At 38.8% G+C, this 22,013-nt stretch overlaps 2 protein-coding genes across 6 annotated transcripts; one reads left to right on the forward strand and one right to left on the reverse strand.

Moving 5' to 3' along the window:
- Nucleotides 1-651: 651 nt before the first annotated feature.
- LOC120806001 (anthrax toxin receptor 2-like) lies at nucleotides 652-12,066 on the reverse strand. Of its 4 annotated transcripts, none has more exons than XM_040156608.1 (17): nucleotides 11,785-12,066; nucleotides 11,225-11,296; nucleotides 9,426-9,497; nucleotides 9,164-9,245; nucleotides 8,834-8,938; nucleotides 8,152-8,220; nucleotides 6,895-6,975; nucleotides 6,713-6,773; nucleotides 5,773-5,868; nucleotides 4,747-4,816; nucleotides 3,382-3,460; nucleotides 3,156-3,251; nucleotides 2,934-2,984; nucleotides 2,377-2,472; nucleotides 1,933-2,106; nucleotides 1,592-1,672; nucleotides 653-822 (listed from the first exon to the last, which is right to left on the reverse strand). In XM_040156608.1, exons 1-17 carry the CDS (start codon nucleotides 11,907-11,909, stop codon nucleotides 784-786), a joined length of 1,449 nt encoding a protein of 482 aa, XP_040012542.1. In that variant the 5' UTR covers nucleotides 11,910-12,066; the 3' UTR covers nucleotides 653-783. The 4 variants fall into 4 exon arrangements, with proteins under 4 accessions (XP_040012543.1, XP_040012542.1, XP_040012544.1 ...); XM_040156610.1 differs by lacking the exon at nucleotides 11,785-12,066 and adding an exon at nucleotides 11,587-11,651; XM_040156611.1 differs by lacking the exon at nucleotides 11,785-12,066 and adding an exon at nucleotides 11,437-11,554 and having other exon boundaries at nucleotides 655-822.
- Nucleotides 12,067-14,852: 2,786 nt separating this feature from the next.
- On the forward strand, nucleotides 14,853-21,340 carry LOC120806003 (progestin and adipoQ receptor family member 3-like). 2 transcript variants are annotated; one of them, XM_040156613.1, is made up of 7 exons: nucleotides 14,853-15,051; nucleotides 15,576-15,818; nucleotides 16,035-16,197; nucleotides 17,086-17,241; nucleotides 17,475-17,672; nucleotides 17,955-18,045; nucleotides 19,266-21,340. In XM_040156613.1, exons 2-7 carry the CDS (start codon nucleotides 15,622-15,624, stop codon nucleotides 19,406-19,408), a joined length of 948 nt encoding a protein of 315 aa, XP_040012547.1. In that variant the 5' UTR covers nucleotides 14,853-15,051; nucleotides 15,576-15,621; the 3' UTR covers nucleotides 19,409-21,340. The 2 variants fall into 2 exon arrangements, with proteins under 2 accessions (XP_040012547.1, XP_040012546.1); XM_040156612.1 differs by lacking the exon at nucleotides 14,853-15,051 and adding an exon at nucleotides 15,336-15,479.
- Nucleotides 21,341-22,013: the final 673 nt, after the last annotated feature.

The raw sequence follows: 22,013 nt of genomic DNA on the forward strand, positions 1-22,013 counted from the left end.
CCCACTGTGGACACCACGAAGTTCTGGCTCATTCACAGTAATTCAAGCTTTTCATCTCATTTAAGCACGTAATGCAAGTCAGTACATCAGCCACACATCAAGTCCAACGCTCATTGGCTGTAAACATTTTGTGATGTGAGCACTTTGACTGCATATTGGTGATGCAAAGTTGTGCGAGTGACAGCAACATCATGCTAATCACGCAAGTTAAATCAAATGCACTTCAGTGGGGTCTTGTGTATAGTATTACAGGACTTGGTGACTCCTATTTTAAAGCGTCTTTCTACACAGTATTAAGTTGTATTTTGTATCAGAATGTTAAAAAATGTGTTTTTTTTCTTTGTGTACTTTCTCTCAAGTTTCACCATGAGCTTGTTGCTGGTTGGCTGGCTCTGTGTTGGTAAGCTATTTTGTTAATACAACACCACCAACCTACGCCTATGAGTGAAAGTGATACCACAGTACATTTTTATGTTTTTAAAAAAAGCTCATTTTATGTTTCATGTTTTATAAAGTGTTTCTCCTGTATGCTTTTTTCAACCTTTTTTTGTATATCATTTGTGTCACTGGTCAGGGTACTTGTACTGAAGGTCTTTGTGAAAAGAGAGTTATATTTTTGTTTCAAATAAACAAAATAACCGAAAAATGTGTGAGTTTAATCTGATGCACAAAAACAAGTAATAAAGCACATTGAATCCCAACATCCACTCTGAGTGTACATATCAGTTATCTTTGGCCAAAAACAGGAATAAAGTGGAAAGTGTCGATCCTCATGTTTGAACATCAGTGACTCTGAACTCTGGTGAAGTTAATGCAGCGGCCCTGGAGACAACAAAAGACATTATAGTCAAATGTAAACACTTGCTGCAGTAAAATGTCAACCAGAAATTGAATTTATTACATAAAGTGGCAGATTTTGAGTTTTTAAACAACATAACATAAGAAGACAAGCAAACCAGAGGTGATACAGGTTATGTGTTAATTTATCTGATTTAGCATAAATGAAAGCCACCGTGATCCATTATCTGGAAACGTGTCAACATAATTTGTCACTTAAGAGAAAAACAGCCTTCAAATCAAGTAACACTTTTAAATATGAAGGAACCTGTTACTTTAACGTCACGCCTGAATCAGGCCAATGCATTCTTTTGAAAGTATGCTGCCAAAATGCATCCTTTCTTCATCTTTGTTATCATTTCACATAGAGGGACAAAATATGAAGATAAATAATCTAAATCTGATAAGTAAATATTGAAAGAATAAAACAATCCTAAAAGACTGAAGGTAGCCTGTTCAAGCTGTGTTTACCTGTTACTTATAACAACAACTGCAGAAAGCTGTTGGGGAGATTATAAGAGAGGGACAAACTGGCCTGTATTATTTTCTGTGATTATCTAATTAAATCACTGCGGAGTCAAGAGGGTGGATCCGTTTTCTAATCTAATTAACTGGTGACATGTTATTGAAAAATACAATCACTATTTGGTGGCTGCAGAGAGTCCAGCTGGAGATTGATAAGCAGCAGGGTTTTCCTTCATCCGACATAAAGTTGAATTGTTTTTAGATTAAAATAGTGCAGATATATCATTACCTTGTCCTGAGGTGTCGGCCTCATGATTGCCACTCTGTTGTACTGTCTTCTCAGTAATGCCAGCAATGCATCAAAACGCCCCTGAAGGTCAAGTCAAATCAGGTTGAGTCATTAAAAAACAGAAGATAAAAATAGAGATAAAGAGAGATATAAGACAGGTATGTCATATCACTTATATGTATGTTTGTACATTATGAAGGAACAGCAGTGATAGATAGATATCTACGCATTTAAGCAGCCGAGGTGTAGTTAGAAAAAACTTAGGATAGTTCAAATCATGATTGACACTTTGAACAATCTTCTCTCCATCTCCCACTACTAATTTGCAAAGTTGCTCATACCTTGATGGGAGTGTACCATTTGGACTGCGATGGGGGGCTGTAGACCGGAGGAGGTCTTGGTGGGGGTCGGGATACGATGGGCTCCTCCACTTCCTCTGGCATAGTGACCACAGCATTTTTGGCTTTCTCTAGCCGTGATCCCTCCTCCGTGGACCCCTTCTCCCCCCAGCGCACCTAAAATAAGTACACGGGTACAAAGGACGGATATACCACATCTGTCTGATAATGGCAGCATGGCAGCTAAATAGTTAAATATACTGAACTCACACAGACTTGATCTCTACAATAAACAACGTGTGTGCTTGTCAGCACTTAGTCATTAACATGTTGAAGTCTGCCTTTATGAATGCTGGTAAAAATACTAAAAATAAAGTAGAAGCACCAATCAATGTGAGAAAAACTATGGATGTTTTATATGATTATTGTTTCTGTATTTTTATTTACCTCCATGCGTTTGATTCCTCCAGCACCCCTGCCTCCATAGTATGAAGCGTCCACTGTGGGCCACCTGTGTTTGGGTGAGGGATCCTCTTCTAGCTCCTTAAACAAAATAAAGTTTAATTAAAATAACTTTACAGCTAGCCCCAAGAATAAAATGTTATTAGCCCATTGTGGTTTGCACCTTTTAAGCTTATTCGAATACAATTCACAAAATCATATACTCTTACTATGCAAAATTGCCATGAGAAAATATTTTAAATTAATTTACACAAAGTAACATTCACCTTGGCTGAATACTAAAGCCAGTGCTTAAGTGATGCAGTACTATTAATGGTCACTGGACGCTGATACCATAAAATCTCCAGCACTACAGAGAGGTAGGAGAAGTTGCACCAGAAATCCCTACTCTCCTTCTTGAAAAATAGAGTCAAATCATAGAGTCACTCAAGTCACTAACAAGATGGCAACATGTGTTAAAACTAAAACTTCAGACTCAAAACACCCCTTCAGAAACCCACTGGTGATGTAACATGTTTTTAAACCATCTTTGGTCTACTCACAATGACAGGAGGTGGAGGAGGGGGGCGAGATGGAGGTGGGTCTCTGATCACCTGTAAGAAACAAGTGGGACTGTTACTACAGAAACCCTGGCCCAATTACTTAAACTTTAAGAAATACTTGAACTTGTGGGCTACTTCCTTGTATAATAACAGCAATGAATTATGCTTCAAACTGCCACAGTGGCTTAAATTTGAGGTATACATGCTCATACATAGACCCACCACAGTGCAGCAAAGAGGCCAGAACCACCAGAGCATACCCAGAGCCAGTGACAGCAACAGAGCCAACACCAACCAGAGCACCCAGGTCCCATCAGACTGCAATAAACACACACAAAAATCATCCATTCATTCAATATTTGATTCTTAACTCTAGTATGAATTGAGCAGATTCCCCTTAAAACCTAAAACTGAAGGGTTTTTTCAGTAATATATGACTGATACTTACGCATGTTGTGGCAAAGATGGTGATGGGACTGGAGATGTAAGATTGTCCATTGTTCAGACTAACCAGCACTTCAATTGATCTGGAATTATCACAACATAATCAGTGAAAACAACACCAGAGGAAGAAACAGTTCCTGCATACCTATTAACAACTGCGTGTGATGTTCACTGGTCCTTCAGTGTAATGGAAAATTCAGAAAAGACCACAATAGGAGGGTGTGTGTGTGTGTGTGTGCGTGTGTGTTTGTGTGTTTGTTTTTGTGTGTTAGACGGTGCAAAAATCAAAAAACAAATTGAAGAAATGAGATGTAGCCTGCAAGGTTTATTGAAATGTAATCAGTGCTATCAAGAGGCTGATCTATTTCACCAAAGCGCAGAAAATTCCAATTAGACGAAGTACTTGTTTTCTGTTATTTCCCTTTTCTGGTGAGGTAGTGAATATTGCTCAACCTCTTGTTTAATGTTCGTCCAAGGTTCAGCCTCTTAAGGAAGTAAAACAAGTTAAACACCATTCACCATCGCTTCATTTTAAGGGCTACAGAGTTTGAGTAGCACTGCCCTATAGCTATGCTTCTTGGTAACCTTGTCAGCTTCCCTGCTAACCCTAAGGATCAACACTGACTCATTGAAAAAGGAAGTCATTGCCATTCATATCCTTATCAGATTTTGACCAGATTTCCTTGTTTCCCATTAAAGTTTGTTAAATAATGTTTGTGTCTAACTACCAAGGTCGAACTCAGCTGAGATTGTTTGTGCTCTGTCCCTGAGCAGTGGTCAAAACTATACATGAGTGTTTCAGTGCAGAGGTAGTGTCAAAGAGTGGGTGAGACATGATGGAAAGTGAGAGGTGTCTGTGGACAGATAGAGAGAGGGAGAGAGAAAGAATGCTGTTTGAAGTGGGTGAAGTTAAGTCAGCTTTGGCTTGCTCTCTGAATGCCACAGAGATATTCTGGTCAGGCTGGCTTCAGTTCATCCAAGACTTCAAGCTGTTTGAGCTGTTCACAGATTTCACCGTGAACATTGTTTTGAACAGATTTTTAGTTTCTAATTTCAACCTGCTCTATTATATCTACTACTATATCTACTCAGAGTAAATATATTCAATATATATTTCTTTTACATTACTGCAAAGAACGTATTAATTATTACCAGTTCAGTGAGTATTTTCTTGATGTGGCACCATTGCTCACTACTGCATTTCAGTGATGCACTTCTTTTCAAGCCTGGGTCAAGCCCATGTTGTCAGAGAAATGCCGGCGTAACAACGTTATAAAGTTATAACGTGCCAAATAGTGTTACAGATCTGGATTTTTACAAACATTTTTTCTGTAGGTGCATGAGTGTGTTTGTGTGTGTGTTGACTTACTGTCCGACCTCATGCAGAACAGGAGCTGGACACAGCAGATAACCATCTCTAACTACTGTTGGCTTCTGGTCTGAGAAGAAACAGAAAGACACCCAAACTCTGAGAACAGTTACTGCCTATAAAGAAAGAATTGTGCTACAAAAACATTGCAATAAAATTAAAAATATACAAAACTTACAAATGATTCAATTGTGAATTAAAAATAAAAATATATCAGTTTGGCTTGCAAAACAATACGTACACTGACTGGCCAACGCACAAGCTGTGTATGGCGTTTTAACTCCTGAAATGTATTACGTCATCTTATTTTACATAGTACAAATTATCCACAAGAAGATGTTGCCATCATGATGTTACATTTCCTGCGTGTATAATGAGTTGGTAGAAGTAAAACTTAAAGCAATCCTTCTTTAACTTTATGAGTGTTCAAAGCCATGCTACCTCTCAACTGAAATTTATATTCAAATTTAGATGCAGGAGATCCATCATAAATAAATTATCTAAATGCCACAGCCACGGTCAAGGAAGGAAAAGTCAAAGCAACAGAGCAATAGCAAAAGGAGGAGTGAAAAACAGTCCAACAGAAGAGATTCAAAACAAGCGAGCAAGACAAGGAAGATACAATACAGTCATGTGTTAGCCCTTCATGTCCTCTCAGTGACACTGCCCCCAGCCCCCCTCCATCGATCTTTTAATAGACTAACGACACAGAGAACATGTCCTCCCTCCCTCTGCTCAGTCTCATAATGTCTCTTCTGTTCTCCAGCTGAAGTCAATAAAAAGCAGCCACTGTTTGTTTCTGGGCATCATGACTCTGACTTTCCACTGGAGCACGGAGATTGGCACATTGTATCACATTTAACTTAATAGCATCAGCGTGAAGTGAACCTGTAACACTGGTTCATTCCTCTAGGGTGGCAATAGCTGCATCCTTAGCATTAGCATCCAAAAGCCAACTGTATATCAGCTGACCTCTAAAGTACAGCTGTGTAAGTCATGAGCGTGTTGAGTGAGCCGTTTACTGACTGTATGTGTTTTGATTGACGGTGAGGAAGCAGAGTACGCTGTCTGCCCTCCTGGATCCGCTGAAGCCGCTGCCCCTCAGCACCACGTTGAAAGACTCTGAAAAATGACACATTACACAGCTATGACACTGCACTTACATGTCAACAGAAACAGCAAACATTAAACAGAAAATATGGCGAATGAGAAAATTAAAGCTAACAGTCTACAGCCATGCTAGCTGCTCCGTGAGGCTACACTGTGGTGCTTTGAGCGAAATGCTAACAGCTGCATGCTTAAATGATTTTTTTCCTCATTCAGATCATTTGCTAATTAGCATAAAACAAAGTACTGCTGAGGGGTGAGAGAGTGTCATTAGTTTTGCAGGTGTGTGGTCATAAACCAAAGTATCGGAGAAATTAAAATTTGACCTGATGATTGCGCTATATGAGAAGTCATGGGGATCACCAAAGTTATTACAATTCATCCAGAGGGGAACATGAAGGTCTGTTCAAAAATCTTATGGGAACCCATTCAATATTTGTTGAGGTATCTCCATTAAAAACTAAAATGTAAAACTCATACGGGGGGTTACAGTAGATGAAAAATCAGAGGACCACCAAAGTTTGCATTTGCACCAAATTCTGTGCCAAGCAATCCCGTAAATTTTGAGATATAGATATAGTGAGGAAATCACCAAAATCAGTTGGATTCATCTTCTGAGGACCATGAATGTTTGTACAAAATGTCATTGTAATCCATCCAATAGTAGTTGAGATACCTGGACCAAAGTGGTGGACTGACTGACTGAATGGCCGACATTCCCAAACCCCTGAGACACACAGCTAGCATGGCTTTAAAAAGTGCATTTTACATTATAACATAATTAATTTATGCCATAATTTTTGCTACATTACTATATTCAAACATTACAGAGGCAACAAACTCTTCCCCACTAACTTACCATTCACACAAACACTTGACGGCTCTATTGTGAATGCATCTGTGCATGACTGCTTCAGGATCTGTGAGGAGATACAGACGCAACAGCTCAAGTTAGAGGTCTGTATTCGCACTGCATAATGTGAGACCATACTGTCTGCCCGTTACTGCTTCTGTGCGTCGTTAAATGTGTTGTGGCCTCACCGAGTTGACGATGTCTTTGAGGGCGTGAAATCCAGACAAAACTGGGAAGACTTGTTCTGTGCCATCTGCTATTTCGGCAAGCTGTGACAAAAAATAAAATGAACTACACTTTACCCGCCCCTGATATTCGTTTTATTTCAAGATTCTTCCACTGGTTCTGGTCCAGTGCTTCAGCATCGTTTAGGGAGGAAAAGCCTGTTTCTAGGAGATGAAAGCTCTGGACAGCTGGCTGCAGCTTTCATCTCCTGCTTTAATGATAGCAGAACAGGAAACTTGTCTTGCAATATTTAATTAGAGTGATGTAATTACTTCCTCCTCAGGCCACAGAGTGCTCTCGGTCAGTGACCAGGCAGAGGATCACTTGTACACGTTGACTACTTAAGACTTTCTGGTCATGAACTATCAAATTTCAAAGCCATATAGATATGCTTATTAACAATTACACACAGAATGATAATGTGATTATTGCTGCTGCAACAACAAAACAAACAACACTAATACAAGAATGATTCAGGGCAGGAGTTATGAAACATGCCACTTTAAATGAGATATTGCATTATATTTCTCAACAAATGTAATTACAGTTTTTTCTTGCACTGTAAATTCAATTAAGATGTTGACTGTAGAAAAGATCACATATCATAGCAAACACTTCTTAATCATTTTGATGTTTACTGGTTAATATTTTTTTTATATTCTATTTTTTCTTTTTTATTGCTTCCAGTCAACACAGTGAGCAGAAGACATTTGGGTTCATTGTTATTCTGCATGAAAAACAACTGTGAGGTTTTATCCTTCAGTTCTGTGTCTTCCTTCCGAACACAATGCTCCCTTTCAACAACATGATACCTGCACAGGAATAGATCAAAATCTCTCCAAGGAAATGATGAGTCAAAACCTGCTGCTTTGCAAAATGTATTCCTCATTTTCATATAAACCAAATGCTAAATAAACCATGAACTACAAATCTCTACCAGCTGCCTGCTGTTCTATCCTAAGGAGGATTCAGTTGAACTAAGCAACAAGGTCAAGGTGTGTTAATAAATCTGAATCAAAAACAGCAGCCTACTGAAGTTCTGACCACAACCTAACACACACACACACACACACAGCCACAGAAAGACAAATAAAACCTCAGTGTTTAAACAGCCAACAGTATCAGTAACAGAGAGATGTGTTCTTTCTCATGGCGGTGCAGGGCAGAAACCAACAAGATAAAAGTAAAGAGAGAAGAGTAAAAAAATTAAGTCCTCCTACCTGTTTGTGGTCAAAGTCCATGACCCCGACACAGTACACTCTGGCTCCAAACCCTCTGGCTTTGTCAGCCTGGAAGCACGAAGCAAAGAGAGTTGTGAGGGAAGTGTTGCTTCTACTGACCAACAGTAAACCCATGTTTATGATAAGTTATCAGAAAACAGGTCATTAATAAAAGACCGTGAGTATTTTTGCTTGTTACAGGTCATTTACTGCAAATCAGATCCAGTATATTTTATATTACAGCCTACAATTTTCCCTGATATATGATAGGGTTTTAGAGTGATGGAGGTTTTGCTTCTTCCATGCAGCAAATGTTTCCATTCATGCAACATGATACAAAAATCAACATGTACACCCTTGAAACTTTCATTATTGTGTTGTAACTCAGTAAAACAACAGAGTGATTTGAGAAGTAAAGTAAGTGCATGTGTCACGATTTTCAGAGTTGACTGATGTAAATCACTGCATTCCTAAACTGCACTCAATAACAAACCCACAGATCTTCTTTTTTGTACTGTACTTAAATGGAAATTACTGGCTGTTTGTAAGGATTATAAAACCATAAAACTTTTGTTTTGCTTATTAAAAAAACGTCTCAAATGTAAGAATGTTCATTATGATGTTCTAGCTAATTCACATCATCTGCCTTCCTCACTAAAATGTTGGTGTGCGTGTAAAATACCTCTTGTACACTTAGATCATAGGGGTAGATCTCCAGCTTTCCGTCAGTCAGAATGATGATGATGCTAGATGATGGCGACGTTTGTGCCTTCATCTGCTCCAACACCTGACGAGTGTAAGTATATGACAATATACTGGGAAATTACCCACAGCAGTTTTTAGGTTACTTAAGAGTTAGAGTAGATTTTTGATTAGATAAGTTGATTGAGTTAAAGTTAACTTTTAAGTCTCATTTTCTGTTGATAACAATAAATTGACCATCTGTGTACGGAATATGTTTCCTGGCAAGTAATCACAATGTTTGATAAGGCCTTCACAGGAGTGTACCTACCGCTCTCATGCCTTCATGCATGTAAGTTTCACCGGCAGGTTTGATTTGGCTCAGCTTCTTCAAACCCTCATCTATTTTTGACCTTCGCAGCCAGATCACAAAAGAGGGACAGCACAATTTAAATAAAGATGGATAAGAGTCCGGTTTCTGTATGATATAGTTATCTGTGTTGTTTTTTTCAGAAAGGAGGGGGATGAGATTAGGGAGTTAGGCAGAGGAGGAAAAGGGAAGAGATGGAAGTTTTAAAAATTGAGGACCATACCTGTCTCCAGTTAGTGGAAGTATTACAACTGCTCTAGCTGAAAAGACTATGTAGGAAACCCTCATCCTGGGACTGAAACATACGAACAAACACACAAAATGTATTAATCTTATCTGCAGTACAAAAGTAAATTTTAAGTTCAAAAATTATAAGTTTGTCTGGGCCGTGTGTCAATAAAAAAAGGATTCCAGTAAGTTCTAGCACATATTGATTAGCTTTTGACTGGACAGAAAATATAATGGTGTAGACACTAATGACAATAAGATAGCATGCAATAAGATGATGCTACATGATATATAATATACTGAAACAAAAATGAAATGACAAGACGTAAATTGACATTACATAAATCCATTACTTTTTGGGTGTTAGGTGTTCCAACATGGCGTTACATGTACGCATGCACGCAAGGCCCGCTTCCCTAAGTTTCGCTGGTTTATCATTACATATCTGTGTGCTCTTTTGCAACACCCCAAATTCCCTTGGGCTTAGACTACCGCAGCTCATTATTTACTTAACTTAATGCTGAAGCAATTGCCTGTTCACAGTTGGTGCAAAACGCAACGACAAAACTTCTCACAAACACTCGACGCAGGACACACAATACTCCAGTCCTGGCCAAATTACACTGGCTCCCCATTCGTTATAGAATTCAATTAGAGATTCTATTGATTTCTTTTAAATCACTACATGGTACGGGTCCGCTGTACATCTCAAAACTCTTAACACCCTATTCTGCGCCTAGACCCCCCAGATCAGGGAATCAAAAGTCGCTAAAAGTTCCACGGTCCAGGCTATAATCAAAGAAGGACAGTACTTTTGCTCTTTTTGCTCCAGTACTGTGGAACAAACTCCCCCTCACTATCAGAACAGCGGAATCAGTGCTTCATTTTTAAAAGCATTTAAAAACCCACCTGTACAGACTCGTATTTGTATAATTTATATATAATTATTTTACATTATAAATGATATATTTTATCATTTATAATGTCTATTCAAATGTTTTAATGTTGTTCTTTTTTTATCCATCCTTTTATCTCTCACCTCTTGAAATCCCTATTTCTACTGTATGCACGATGTTCTTTTAAATTTTCTGCTTTATTTTCTTTTCTTGCTGTCTTTGCACCTATATTATATAGTAGTGTATTTTGTGAAGCACCTTTTGACTCTGGTTTTGAAAGTCACTGTAGAAATGAAGTTGTTTATTATTAGTAGTATTAATATTAGTATTAAATTGAACCTCGATCCCTGTCAGTTTTACTTCCTCGGTCTACCCTTCGGGCTGTAAAGGGGGACAGCTCTGTCTGTCGTGGTCAGCACCACCCTCAATATCTGGCTGGATGCTCTCATATTTAGCAACCAGCTATTAAACCTAAAGATATCACACACACACACACACACACACACACACACACACACACACACACACACACACACACACACACACCCACCCTCTGCACCATTACTCAAATGCGTTTTCTGAGCAGTTGGTGGCCTTGTATTTTGTCTATTGCCCAAAATAGACATGCCCTACTTTTCTATTCACTACTACTGTTTTTATTGTAATTTAAAGACCTATACTGACTCCTCTACTATACTCTTATACTCCTACGTCCCTAGACCCATACTCTTTGTTTCATTAGTTTAGAATTTAGAGTAATTTCTGCTGTATGAATCTAATTTGGTTTTAATGTACCAGGCAAAAATAGCTCTAACCTCTGAGGAGGAGGAGAGGAGAGGAGAAGGGAGAGGGATTAACGTCAGAGAATTTAAAAGCACACAAGGGCCACTTTACTTACCTCACAAACCTGTTGGTGAGCTGCTCCGCAAATCCATAGATCTCATGCCAGTGTCCTGACACACTGCCTGACCTGCAAAAAACAGACAGCCTACGAGTGATAGATTACACACACCCAAAGACTGAAGTATCAGATAAACCAATATATGATTTAAGACCAAGCATTTGACAAAAGAAGTTCATAAAAACCACGGGAACGTCCATCACACTGACCCAACTTCATTTATATAGCGTATAATATCTGTCTGAGCTGCATAAGTAAAGTTAACAACATAATACACTGAGAAGAACTTTATATTATGAACCGTCTCCGAGTATACACTCCAACCCCTGATGGTCAGAACAGAAAAGATTAAAATAAACCTGTCAAAGCTGCAGTGAAGCAGCGGAGGAGCATGGTTAACTAAACACATCCATACATGGAGAGGACTGAATCAAAGATCGTCTCTGCATCGGGGTGACAAATAATACATTAATATGTTGGTCTGGTCCTGTTGACTCCCTTATTCCCCCGAGCAAACACATGCATTCAGAAACACACGTTCGGTATTCACAACTCACCTGTCTAAAACAAAATAGATATCAAACGCTCCATCGCAAGAAGCGTCGTCACCACCGTGCAGCGCTGAATTCACAAAAACGCCAACTAAAAGCAGGATATTGCAACGCACCCAGATCCCATCCATAATACATGCGTTTCATGTCAGCAATGAGTCTGTTTGGAAGGAAAAAAAAAAATCCTCACAGCAGCCGACGCTTCATCTTCGCAGCATCAGCCCAACAGCTCACATGCTGAACCACTGGTGTGGGTAAGAAAGTGCGGTACGTTTGTGTGTGTGTGTGTGTGTGTGTGTGTGTGTGTGTGTGTGTCCTCCCAGACTACAGCAGGCTGATAATGAAATAAACTGGGCAGGGCGCACAGCTGCTGCACGAACTAATGTCAAGAGGGGCTGCAGTAACAACAGAACCGGAATTCCCTCAGGATTCTTCAAATTAAAGAAAGGCATAAACGCAACAAAACGCTGCTACCAATGCCATACATGAATATTTGTCAAAAAGATTTCAACAAATACATTTTCACGTTGTCACTTGCGTTGATACTTTTTTTTTGTATGTATTTAAGCTTGTTATGTTTATTTATTTTTTACATGTAGTTATCTAATGGGTGTTTTAACAGGGACCGTGCACTTTAATAAACGTTGCTGTAAATGCGCCAAGATAAGCCAACGCTGCATTTCTTGTGGGGTCCCTGATGTACCTCTACAATTAAAAACAGTTACTGAAGTAGTTTATAAGAATGTGAAGGGATGATATTAGGAGAATAGTAATGTTTATATGAAGATATCATACAGGGCATCATAATGCTACAATGCCAAGTACTAATGAATTAAAGTAAATTAATTACTTTACTATTTTCAAAGCCCCTTTTAAACACTGGAGAAAGTACAGCCTATATTTTCAGACACATAAGTAAGTCAATATAAGGTAAATATGAATTCCTACTGTGAGAAAATGTAATTGCATGTAATGTTATGTTGCAAAATACAGAAAAGAAGGAATAACGTGTGAAAAAGATCTTTATAACATTTTATGTAATTTCATAAAATATTTTCCTCCATTGTGCTCTTTTATTTTGAAGGCAAATTCTCTTCCTGTTGCTCATGACATGAGACTTGTCATCTAGTTTCCAGAGCAGTTGGCAGAAGGACATAAATAGTGACTGACAGACTGAACAAAAATACAAAGAATGGCAGGGCACTTAATGTAACTAAATACTTGATCCATACTTGTTAAAGTAGATATGATAGGTGCCGCTTTCCTTCAATAGAGAGACGAATCCCTTCCCTTCACCGTCTGAAAAGGCTTTACTGCTTTTAATTCATTTTAATTAGGCTGCCATGTTTCTAGACTTTTTAAATAAAAGTTCAGCCCTCAGTCAATGATCAATTCAGCAGTGGCTTACTACAAGGCAATGCAATTATCCATGTACTGATGTCCTTTTTTTTCTTTTTTTTTTTTTTTTTCTCTTCAGGACAAACAAGTGCATCATGTTCCTGTAAATCTATTGCAGATGGAAAGCAGAACTGAACAGGCTAAAACTATTCCCCTGCTATGTCAGAGTGATTTGGTGTCTCGCATGAGTCTGATCCAGAACATGACATCCCAAAAGCAAGAAATTAAACCCACCCCTTTGTCTCAAGAGATACACAGAGCAGGCTCTAGACAGTGTGATAAAACCCAATTTTTTTTGTATTCTTCCAAGCATGCTTCTTCAACACCAGAACATGACCATGCCCTAAAAAACCATCATGCTCACTTTACCGTGTTTAATCCTAATTTCCTCTCAAAAAGCCATTAAATATCATAAATTCAATATCACCAATCTGAGAGGCTCAACACACTCCAGGAGTCTGTATGTTGTGTAGTGCTGTAATTCCATGTTTCATTGTACTGTCTGCAGTGATGCAAAGCACTGACTGCCTGTGGCTTCCAAGTAGGTTTAATTTCAACTTTTAATGAGGATGAAATCAAGACAGCAAACAACCCAAATAATCACATACCAAAGCCATTGTGTCAGGAAATTGCATCTCTTCTGTTTAATCTTGTGTTAGCAAGGGACCCCCCCCAGATATTTCATGGATAGCCTTCTGGATTATGTGGTCTGTGTTTTATTTGAGGGTTTAGTTGGACTAGATGACAAGGATGCATGTTTCATGTCCCCGCCAATCGTCGAATCTATCTTTCTTCTCTAGTCTACTCGAGACAAAAAATATTGTTCAACACAATTACAGGGTGAAAGATGACTGTTCCATATGATTAGATGTAAGGCGCAGTCTAATAGCGGCAGCGTGACATGTTTAACCTTTTCAATCTCACTTTCTCGCCAACAGGAAAGTCAGTACAAACTCAAACTGCGCAGCCAAACACCGTTCACACCCACATGAGTTTAGTTTTCAAATTCCCAAAGTGAGATCCCAGAGTTACCAAAGATACCAAATATGTTAGGCGTGTAGCTTCAATTAAGAGCAGGAACAAGATGATAAAGCATGTGTTACCGTCAAACAATGTGGACTAAAAGTCAAAGCTACTTGAAGTGGAAATGAAAGGAAACTGGAGGTTGGGACCTCAGTTTTAAAATGGGAGAGGTTTCCAGACAGAGATGCAGGTGGATGGATACCTGCTTGCTGGTTCTGTTTCGACCTGACCAAAGGGACTGATGGCAGAAATGAGGGATCACCAGTGTCGTCCAGTTATGGCAGAGATGCTCTGCTTTGAGTCTGAACACATTCAATGCCCCCCCTCAATCCAAAACAAATGAATCTTTTAGACTGGTTTCACAAGTATTAAATATACTGTCAGTAAACAAGCTCCATTACAAACTGTCGCCAAAAGCATGGGCATGATTTTAATTTCAGCTTTCTTGGAGTTATCCTCTGGGAACTGCTCAAACCACAGTAAGACACACTGTAGAACAGGTAATGCCCGTAGAGAGGAGAAACACAATTCTGAGCCTTTAAATGACTGAATTTAGGATTCAAGAGATATTTTGGCGGCAAAGTTCCTACGTTTCTAGGCCTAATAAATGGCTACAGAGACATTTCGCCGCACTTACCAGTTGGTGGCAGTAACGTACCGTTTCATTGTAGCCAGCAACGACAAAAAGAAGAAGACAGGTTTGCCGGTGTTGTCCGGGAATTGACTGGTGTATCTAATGTTGTTTTACTAAAATTCGGTTTGTTTTTCTTTCACGCCATGTTAGCTAGCTAACCAACCGGACATGGCCCAGTCGCCCAAACAAGGATGTCGACAGTCGGACTGCGACTAAAGGTGAGCTTTGTAACGGTGGTTTCCATCAGTTTAGCTGTCTAAAATGATATAATGCCGGTCAAGGTTAGCAGCAGCGTTAGCTAGATGGAGTTCAGCCTGCCGACATGGCTTGGCAATAACGGAACGGTCTGACACACAGTTTAATGGGGTCATTTTGGCAGTTTTGCCTCTTTTTTTTTTTTTTTTTTAAAGCTTTTATCTCAAAACCGGTGACATAAGTGTACTCCGTACTGGACAGTCAACACGCTGTCCATGTCTACCAGAGTGCTTAACGGTGGCATTCAAACTTGAAAATTGACGGCAGCTTGAGCTAGTGACATTCAAAACACGGATTAATTTAAGTTTTGAAATGCGTTTAACAAGAACTGGCAGCTGTATCACTGGATCTGTTTTCTGCTGATGAACGGTCACCTGAAAAGCTTTAACATGTTAGTAAAATATTTTGAATTCAATTTAAAATGAGTTGAATGGAGCTAGAGCCACATACTGACCGGTTGTTTCTCTTTTCCTCTCTCCAAACTCAGCCTTAACCTCCCTCGCTCTCCTCGTACCCGAGGAGCTGAGAAAAAGATGCTGCTGAAGATGCCCCAGAAGCTGCTGAAGACTGCCCACTACATAGAGCTGGGCAGCTACCAGCACTGGCCAGTCCTGATACCCCAGAGAATAAGGCTGTACACCTACGAACAAATCCCCCTCTTCCTCAGAGAAAACCCCTACATCACAGACGGCTACAGGGCTCACCTGCCCTCCAAGCTCTGCCTTAAGAGGTGGGAGTAAACTTGGAGAAATATTTTAAATTTCTGGCTTATGGTGTTAGTAATGAAGAACCTTACAATGGGTTACATTAACGAAGAACATCATGATTGTTTTAGTATGTGGACATTATGTGGGTGACTGTTAGTGTGTGTTTACAGACTCGCTCCGTTGTATGTGCACAGAGTTGTATTTTTGCTCTTATGTGCGTTTCTTTTTGTCCGCTGCAGTATTTTTATGCTGTCCAATGAGACGGTTAATATCTGGAGCCACTTGCTGGGCTTCCTGCTCTTCTTCTCTCTGGGGGTCAATGACCTCTCCACTGTACTGCCAGCCTCTGGAGCTAGCAGAGAGGACTACGTCATCTACGCTATAGGGCTGTTCTGCTTCCAGGTAAGTTATGGGGCTGTATATATGTGTGCGTGATAGGAAGCCTTTTCTTTTAAATGACTATATTTTTCAGGTTGGCCAACAAGAATGAATCAATTTTGGATGGACTTTCCATCATTGTAAAACTAAAAATGATAGCTACACTTCATGTTGTCATGGTTTGTTCACATTGATACCCCATCAAATTTTACTACTTAAAAAACTTAACAGCACTAACTTTTGGGTTTTTCATTTTTGTTAGCTCCTCTTAATTACTAGTTTATCATGAAAATCTTCATTAGTAGAGTTTTTATATATGAATAATGGTGTATGCAGTGTTCTGTATTATAGTGTATTTGTGTGACTTAATGTACTGATTCATGTAGGTTTACATTTCCTGTCACAGGTGCATTCAGTTCACATCTACCTGCCCAGATGTGTAAGCTGTTGTACAGGTTGGATGTATTATAAAGTGCTTGAAATAGGAATGGTAGTGTAGATCAGAGTCCCCACTGGCAGCTGATGAACTGTTCAATGTAGAGACAGTGCTAATACCCTGCGTGTTAGCCGTGTATGGTTTTTATTCTAGGTTGTGTAGCAGCTGATAAAGGGATAGGAAACATGTTATTGTAATAAATAAATAAATGACAAGTCAGTTTGAATCCCACTTACAGTAAGTATATTGTGTAGAATATGTTTACCTTCTCACCTTCCTCCTAAAACCCCTTTTTCAAGTGCACATTGTCAGTATCTGGATTGTCCTTACAAATCATTATTTCTTGAAGTAAGTTCATGTATTATAGTCACAACAGGACTTTGAACGTAAATAAATGTGTGTTGGATGTTGCGAATGCTAAAATATGACTCACAATATCTTGTTGCATGTAACGATACTGTGTGTTTTCATCTCAGGTGTGCATGTTGTGTTCAGTGGGATATCACCTGTTTTCGTGCCACCGATCAGAGAAGACGTGCCGTCGTTGGCTGGCATTAGACTACGCAGGCATCTCTGTTGGCATCTTGGGCTGTTATGTACCTGGGATCTTCTACGCTTTCTACTGTAATGCTGTAGGTGTGAACACCCAAGATAGCAGTTTCAACTACAGTGACAGTATGTAGGCCTTTAAGGGTGTTGTGACCTTTGTAGAACATTTAGATGAAGTTGGAAAAACTATCTGATGCAGAATTTCCACTATTAAATTATTTTTCTTTTTCTCAAGATATAGTACTAACAAAGAAACAGATACTTCAGCTGTGATTTTGCTGTATCTAGTCTGATTTATTAATCTCCTTTCCTGCAGTTTTGGCGACAGCTTTACCTGCTGACAGTGCTCTCCCTGATCCTGGCCGTCTTCTGCGCTCAGGTCCACCCTCGTTACCTCAGCAATGACTGGCGACGGATACGTATGGTAATCTTCTGCTGTGTGGCTGGCATCAGTGTGATTCCTGCGTGCCACTGGGTCTGGATCAATGGAGGGTTCACCTCGGATGTCGTACAGGTCAGGAAATACAGTCATGCTAGAAAACAAGCAAAGCTAGAAAATGAATATGTATGTTCATGCACAGTTTTTACACCTCCGTGTTCACTATTTTGCAGCGCTGTTAAGAGTAGCATTCCTCAGTCAAAGTGGTCATGACTTTGACTTTTGCTCTCATTTTGACCGTAATATGCTGATTTTCAGTGTAGATGATTTCACTGTAGATCGTGAATCTTTCCTCTCTTGACTGTTTGATGTTTAGTCATGCAAATCTTGTTTTTTTTTTTTTTGTTGTATATGCAGCTGTTCCTGCCTCGTGTGATAGTGATGTACTTGATAGCTGGATCTGCCTTCCTGTTCTACGTCACCAAAATCCCTGAACGTTATTTCCCTGGTGAGTCTCTGTTATCTACTGTAGTGTTAAACCAACTGAGAAACTAAGACACTGATGAAAAGATTAATAAGAACCACAGGGGCTTTTGCTCTGTCATTAGATTAGATGTAGTTCAAAGTTTAAGATGTATTTACACTTGAGTTCTTCCAGAACAAAATCACAGGGACTCTTAAACCCCACTGCTCTGTCCTCAGAAGCTGTGGTTCAACCTTCATGTGTGGTTTATTCTAAACAAGTTGCTGTGTCCTGTACAAATCACCTAAACACCACTAGAGGTCATTGTATCAGAGGAACTTTTGCAGGCAGGCATAAAAGAGGTTTTGAGTTCTAGAAAATTTGTACAGCTTATATAATTTTCTTGCACAATGTATGATCTTACAAAGGCAACACTATCATAAGTGAATTGTATATTTGTATTGAAAAAGTGTCACATCTGTTTCAGTTTATTTTTTACTTCAGAGAGAAGGTTTCTGGACTGATTCTCTGTCAGACTGAAGACCAATTTCATGGTCATACCTCCAGAATCTGTGAGATAGTGGACATGCACTAAGTTTGTCAGCAATGTAGAGAAGTTAGTTATATGAGTTGTTCAGTCGACTGAGTCCACAGATGCATTTTAAGACCGTTTCCCAATGAAATTTCCTGTAAGCTTGTATGTTTTACACATTACTGATACAAAAGTGGAATTTAAGGAGACAGTGTTATTATTGCAGGGGACAAAATGTTGTACGATATTATAATATAAAGAAATAATAAAGTGACAAACTGAAAAATTAAAATGTTCTATAACCAGCATATCTGCTGATATATCAACTTTATATTAAAAAAAAAAAAAAATTGGTTTAGAAAATTTTTTAAAAAACCTTCTAAGTGGGGTTTAACAAAACAATCTGACCTCAAAGTCCATTTAAGTAGATGTTCTGGAGCTTTGGTTGATCATATCACATAAACTTGAAGAGCAGCTGGAGTTTTCCAGCTGTCATGAAATTGCAGCTGTTCAAATCTGCACTTTTTTTCACAGCACTTGAAGGTCTTCTCCTCTATATTGCCTTAAAAGAATGAACTGTGAACCTCAACTCACAGTAAAAGTTCATCCCCGAGGTTTTTGTCATTTCCCCCTGAAATGTGATTTATTTTTGTACATTCTGAGGAAAGTGAAAGACTTTAGCAAAGACAGTATATACAGTTGTTAGAGCATTTTTTAATCTCTCCTCTCCTAGGCCAGCTGAACTACCTGGGCGCTAGCCACCAGGTGTGGCACATACTGGTGGTTGTGATGTTTTACTGGTGGCACCAGACCGCTGTACACATCATGCACTTCAGGCATACTCAGCCCTGCCCGATACGCACCAGCAGCAGCTAAGTGAAACTGATCGACTAATGTTGTTTAAAGGCTAATCAGTCGTAGGTTAGTAACCACTTAAACTCACTATGTTAATATTCAAAACCTCATATCTTGTTACAGTAGCAGCTGGTTAGAATTTACTACCTACAGGCCTGTCAAACACTAACTACCACAAGCTCCTGACTATTAGCTGCTAAAACTGAGAGTGTGACAGTAATGAGTAGCTATTAGCTTTCACTGAGCTGCTGGGCACTGTTTAGATGCCTGTGGCCTGGCCAGCTGTTAAAGGCCAGTAACCTTTCTTTACATGGCAAGGAGACTTACAGGGCAATAGACCAGAGTCTGTACTGGTTAGTAGTTCCAGGCTGTTGGCTAGTAGTCAGAAGACCTAAGTTAAGCCTTCAGGGACTGTGACCCGATGTCAAAAGTGATGCAGCAGCACCACAAGAAACCCCCCTTGATGGACAGAAAATACAGCATGCGACCCCTGATGTTGCATCATAACCCTTAGATCAATGCATGAAGGAGGAATTATTTATATCCATTTGTAGAAACAAACTGAGCTTTAGTGTCTTTTTTGATAATCATATTCTCTCTTAGTTGGTTTACTTTGTGATTTTTGTACATCGGGAAACATAATGGCCTGTGTGAACAGTTACTTTTTTTTTGCCTGTGATTTTGGTTTATCTATCAGTTTGTTCAAGATTAAAGTGTATGAAATGTCTGGATAAAAGTTGGAAAGCACAGAAAAGATCATGACCACAGGAAATTCAGCATTTCGACACAGAATTGCTGGTTTCTTGAGAAACAATGTCTCAATACCTCAAGTATTTGAAGCTTTTGAACAAATGGTGAAAGGTCAGTCAGTAATCATTCTGCCAATTTCCAATGAGGTGCAGGGCTGAAAAAAATGTTGGAACCCGTGGTTTTGTCTTTGGAACAAATAAGGTGGCAGTTCGGTTGTACAAAAATTATATTTAAGTTTAAAACAGTTTTTAGGGACTACTGTATGCCTTTGGTAGAAAGTGGGTCAAAAACCTGGGTAAATAAAAAGCAAAACAATTTGGATAGCACAAGACAAGTAAGAATTTTTTTTTTTTTTTGTCCCTTAACAACTTGAGTTCTACAGTAAAGACAACAAAATCACATTTTTGCTGATAGTTGGGCGAGCAGTAGCACTTAAGCTTTCACTAATTGGTCAGCCACCTGCCGTTTCAGCCATAGAGGTTATTACATTATTACTTATCAGCTGTAGTGGTTATCAGTTATTATTATTGTATTACAAAGTCTACCATAAAGGCTGGGTATTTGAAAAATGGTTGTTTAATTAATGCCGTTGTTTAAATAAGTTCAGTGTAAAGTGGATCATACCTTTTTTTAAATAGGTTTTTTTTTTTTTTTCTCAGTAAGCTCTGGGACATTTTAATGTTTTGTGTTATGTTTTGTGTTTATTTTGACATCTTTTAATCATGTATGTACTTCATTTGCCTTATAATGTTTGAGTATTTGTACTGTATACATACTTACTGTTACAATCTGTTTTTGGTTAAGAGGTGAACATAACCAAGAACAAAATGATCAAACTCCGACCGATAACATCTTTGCTGTTACACCACAAGGCCAGTATGTTTTTTTTATTGTGAGATTTAATATTTAGAACAAGCTATGAATTGTGGATAAGGAACACTTACTGCTGCAGACTGCAGAGCTGGAAAATGCACTGTATACATGCTAAAAGTGACTTTATTTACCCTTTTTGAGTGTGTGTTTTTATTTTTAAATATTATCACAAGTTGCTTGATCTTTTCGTGAATGAACTCATAATAGGTTTATCTTGTGTTTTTGCTTTTCTTGAATATCATTTGTATGATGGCACTGACTTATGAGATGTATAATTATTTCAGTGCCTCTGTGAATATATATTTTTAAACATTTTGAATGAATAAAGAATGCTGGAAAAGAGTTTGTATTTTGATAACTCCTGATTTTGTTTGTATTTTAATTAGCTTTAATAGCAGGAAACTAATAACATATGATAATTGTGGTTAAAGCTCAGACAGAAGGTCGAACCTCAGAATAATCACATTTTGTTTGCTGAGGAAGCATCATATGTTTGGTAAGTCTTATTTTTCTGCTATTGACACTACGTGTTAAACAATGGAGGGCAGCATAGATACAAAAGTTGCTTATTTACAATAAAGAGTTCAGAGAAAATATGGATGAACATGATTATTGTCATATAACAATAAACACTGTTCACCTGTTTTTCCCTCGGAATGTGGCTCCACCAAACAGGAACCGTGTTTGCTGTCTTTTATGGAGGCGAAGTCTTTGATATTGGAGAATCTTCTGTTCAGTGTCAAGTGATTCACTTAAATAGCAATTTGAAAGTTACATGGTTGTTAAACACAGGGACCTCCTGATCACTTGGCAGATCAGAGGTCACATCAAATGCTCACATTGTCACTGGCAGAGGCATTAAAGTGTAAAGCCTCTACTGTCTGTCTTTACTATTGTGGACAATGCCTATCTTATTTGCTTCAGATTTTAAAAAATGAGGGGAAAAGGTGTTTTTCTTTATCTTCTGATTTAATTCCTGTCTGATGGCAATGCTGTTATCTAG

The sequence above is a fragment of the Xiphias gladius genome, chromosome 20 (genome assembly GCF_016859285.1).
Source record: "Xiphias gladius isolate SHS-SW01 ecotype Sanya breed wild chromosome 20, ASM1685928v1, whole genome shotgun sequence".
NCBI classification, from domain to species: Eukaryota; Metazoa; Chordata; class Actinopteri; order Istiophoriformes; family Xiphiidae; genus Xiphias; species Xiphias gladius.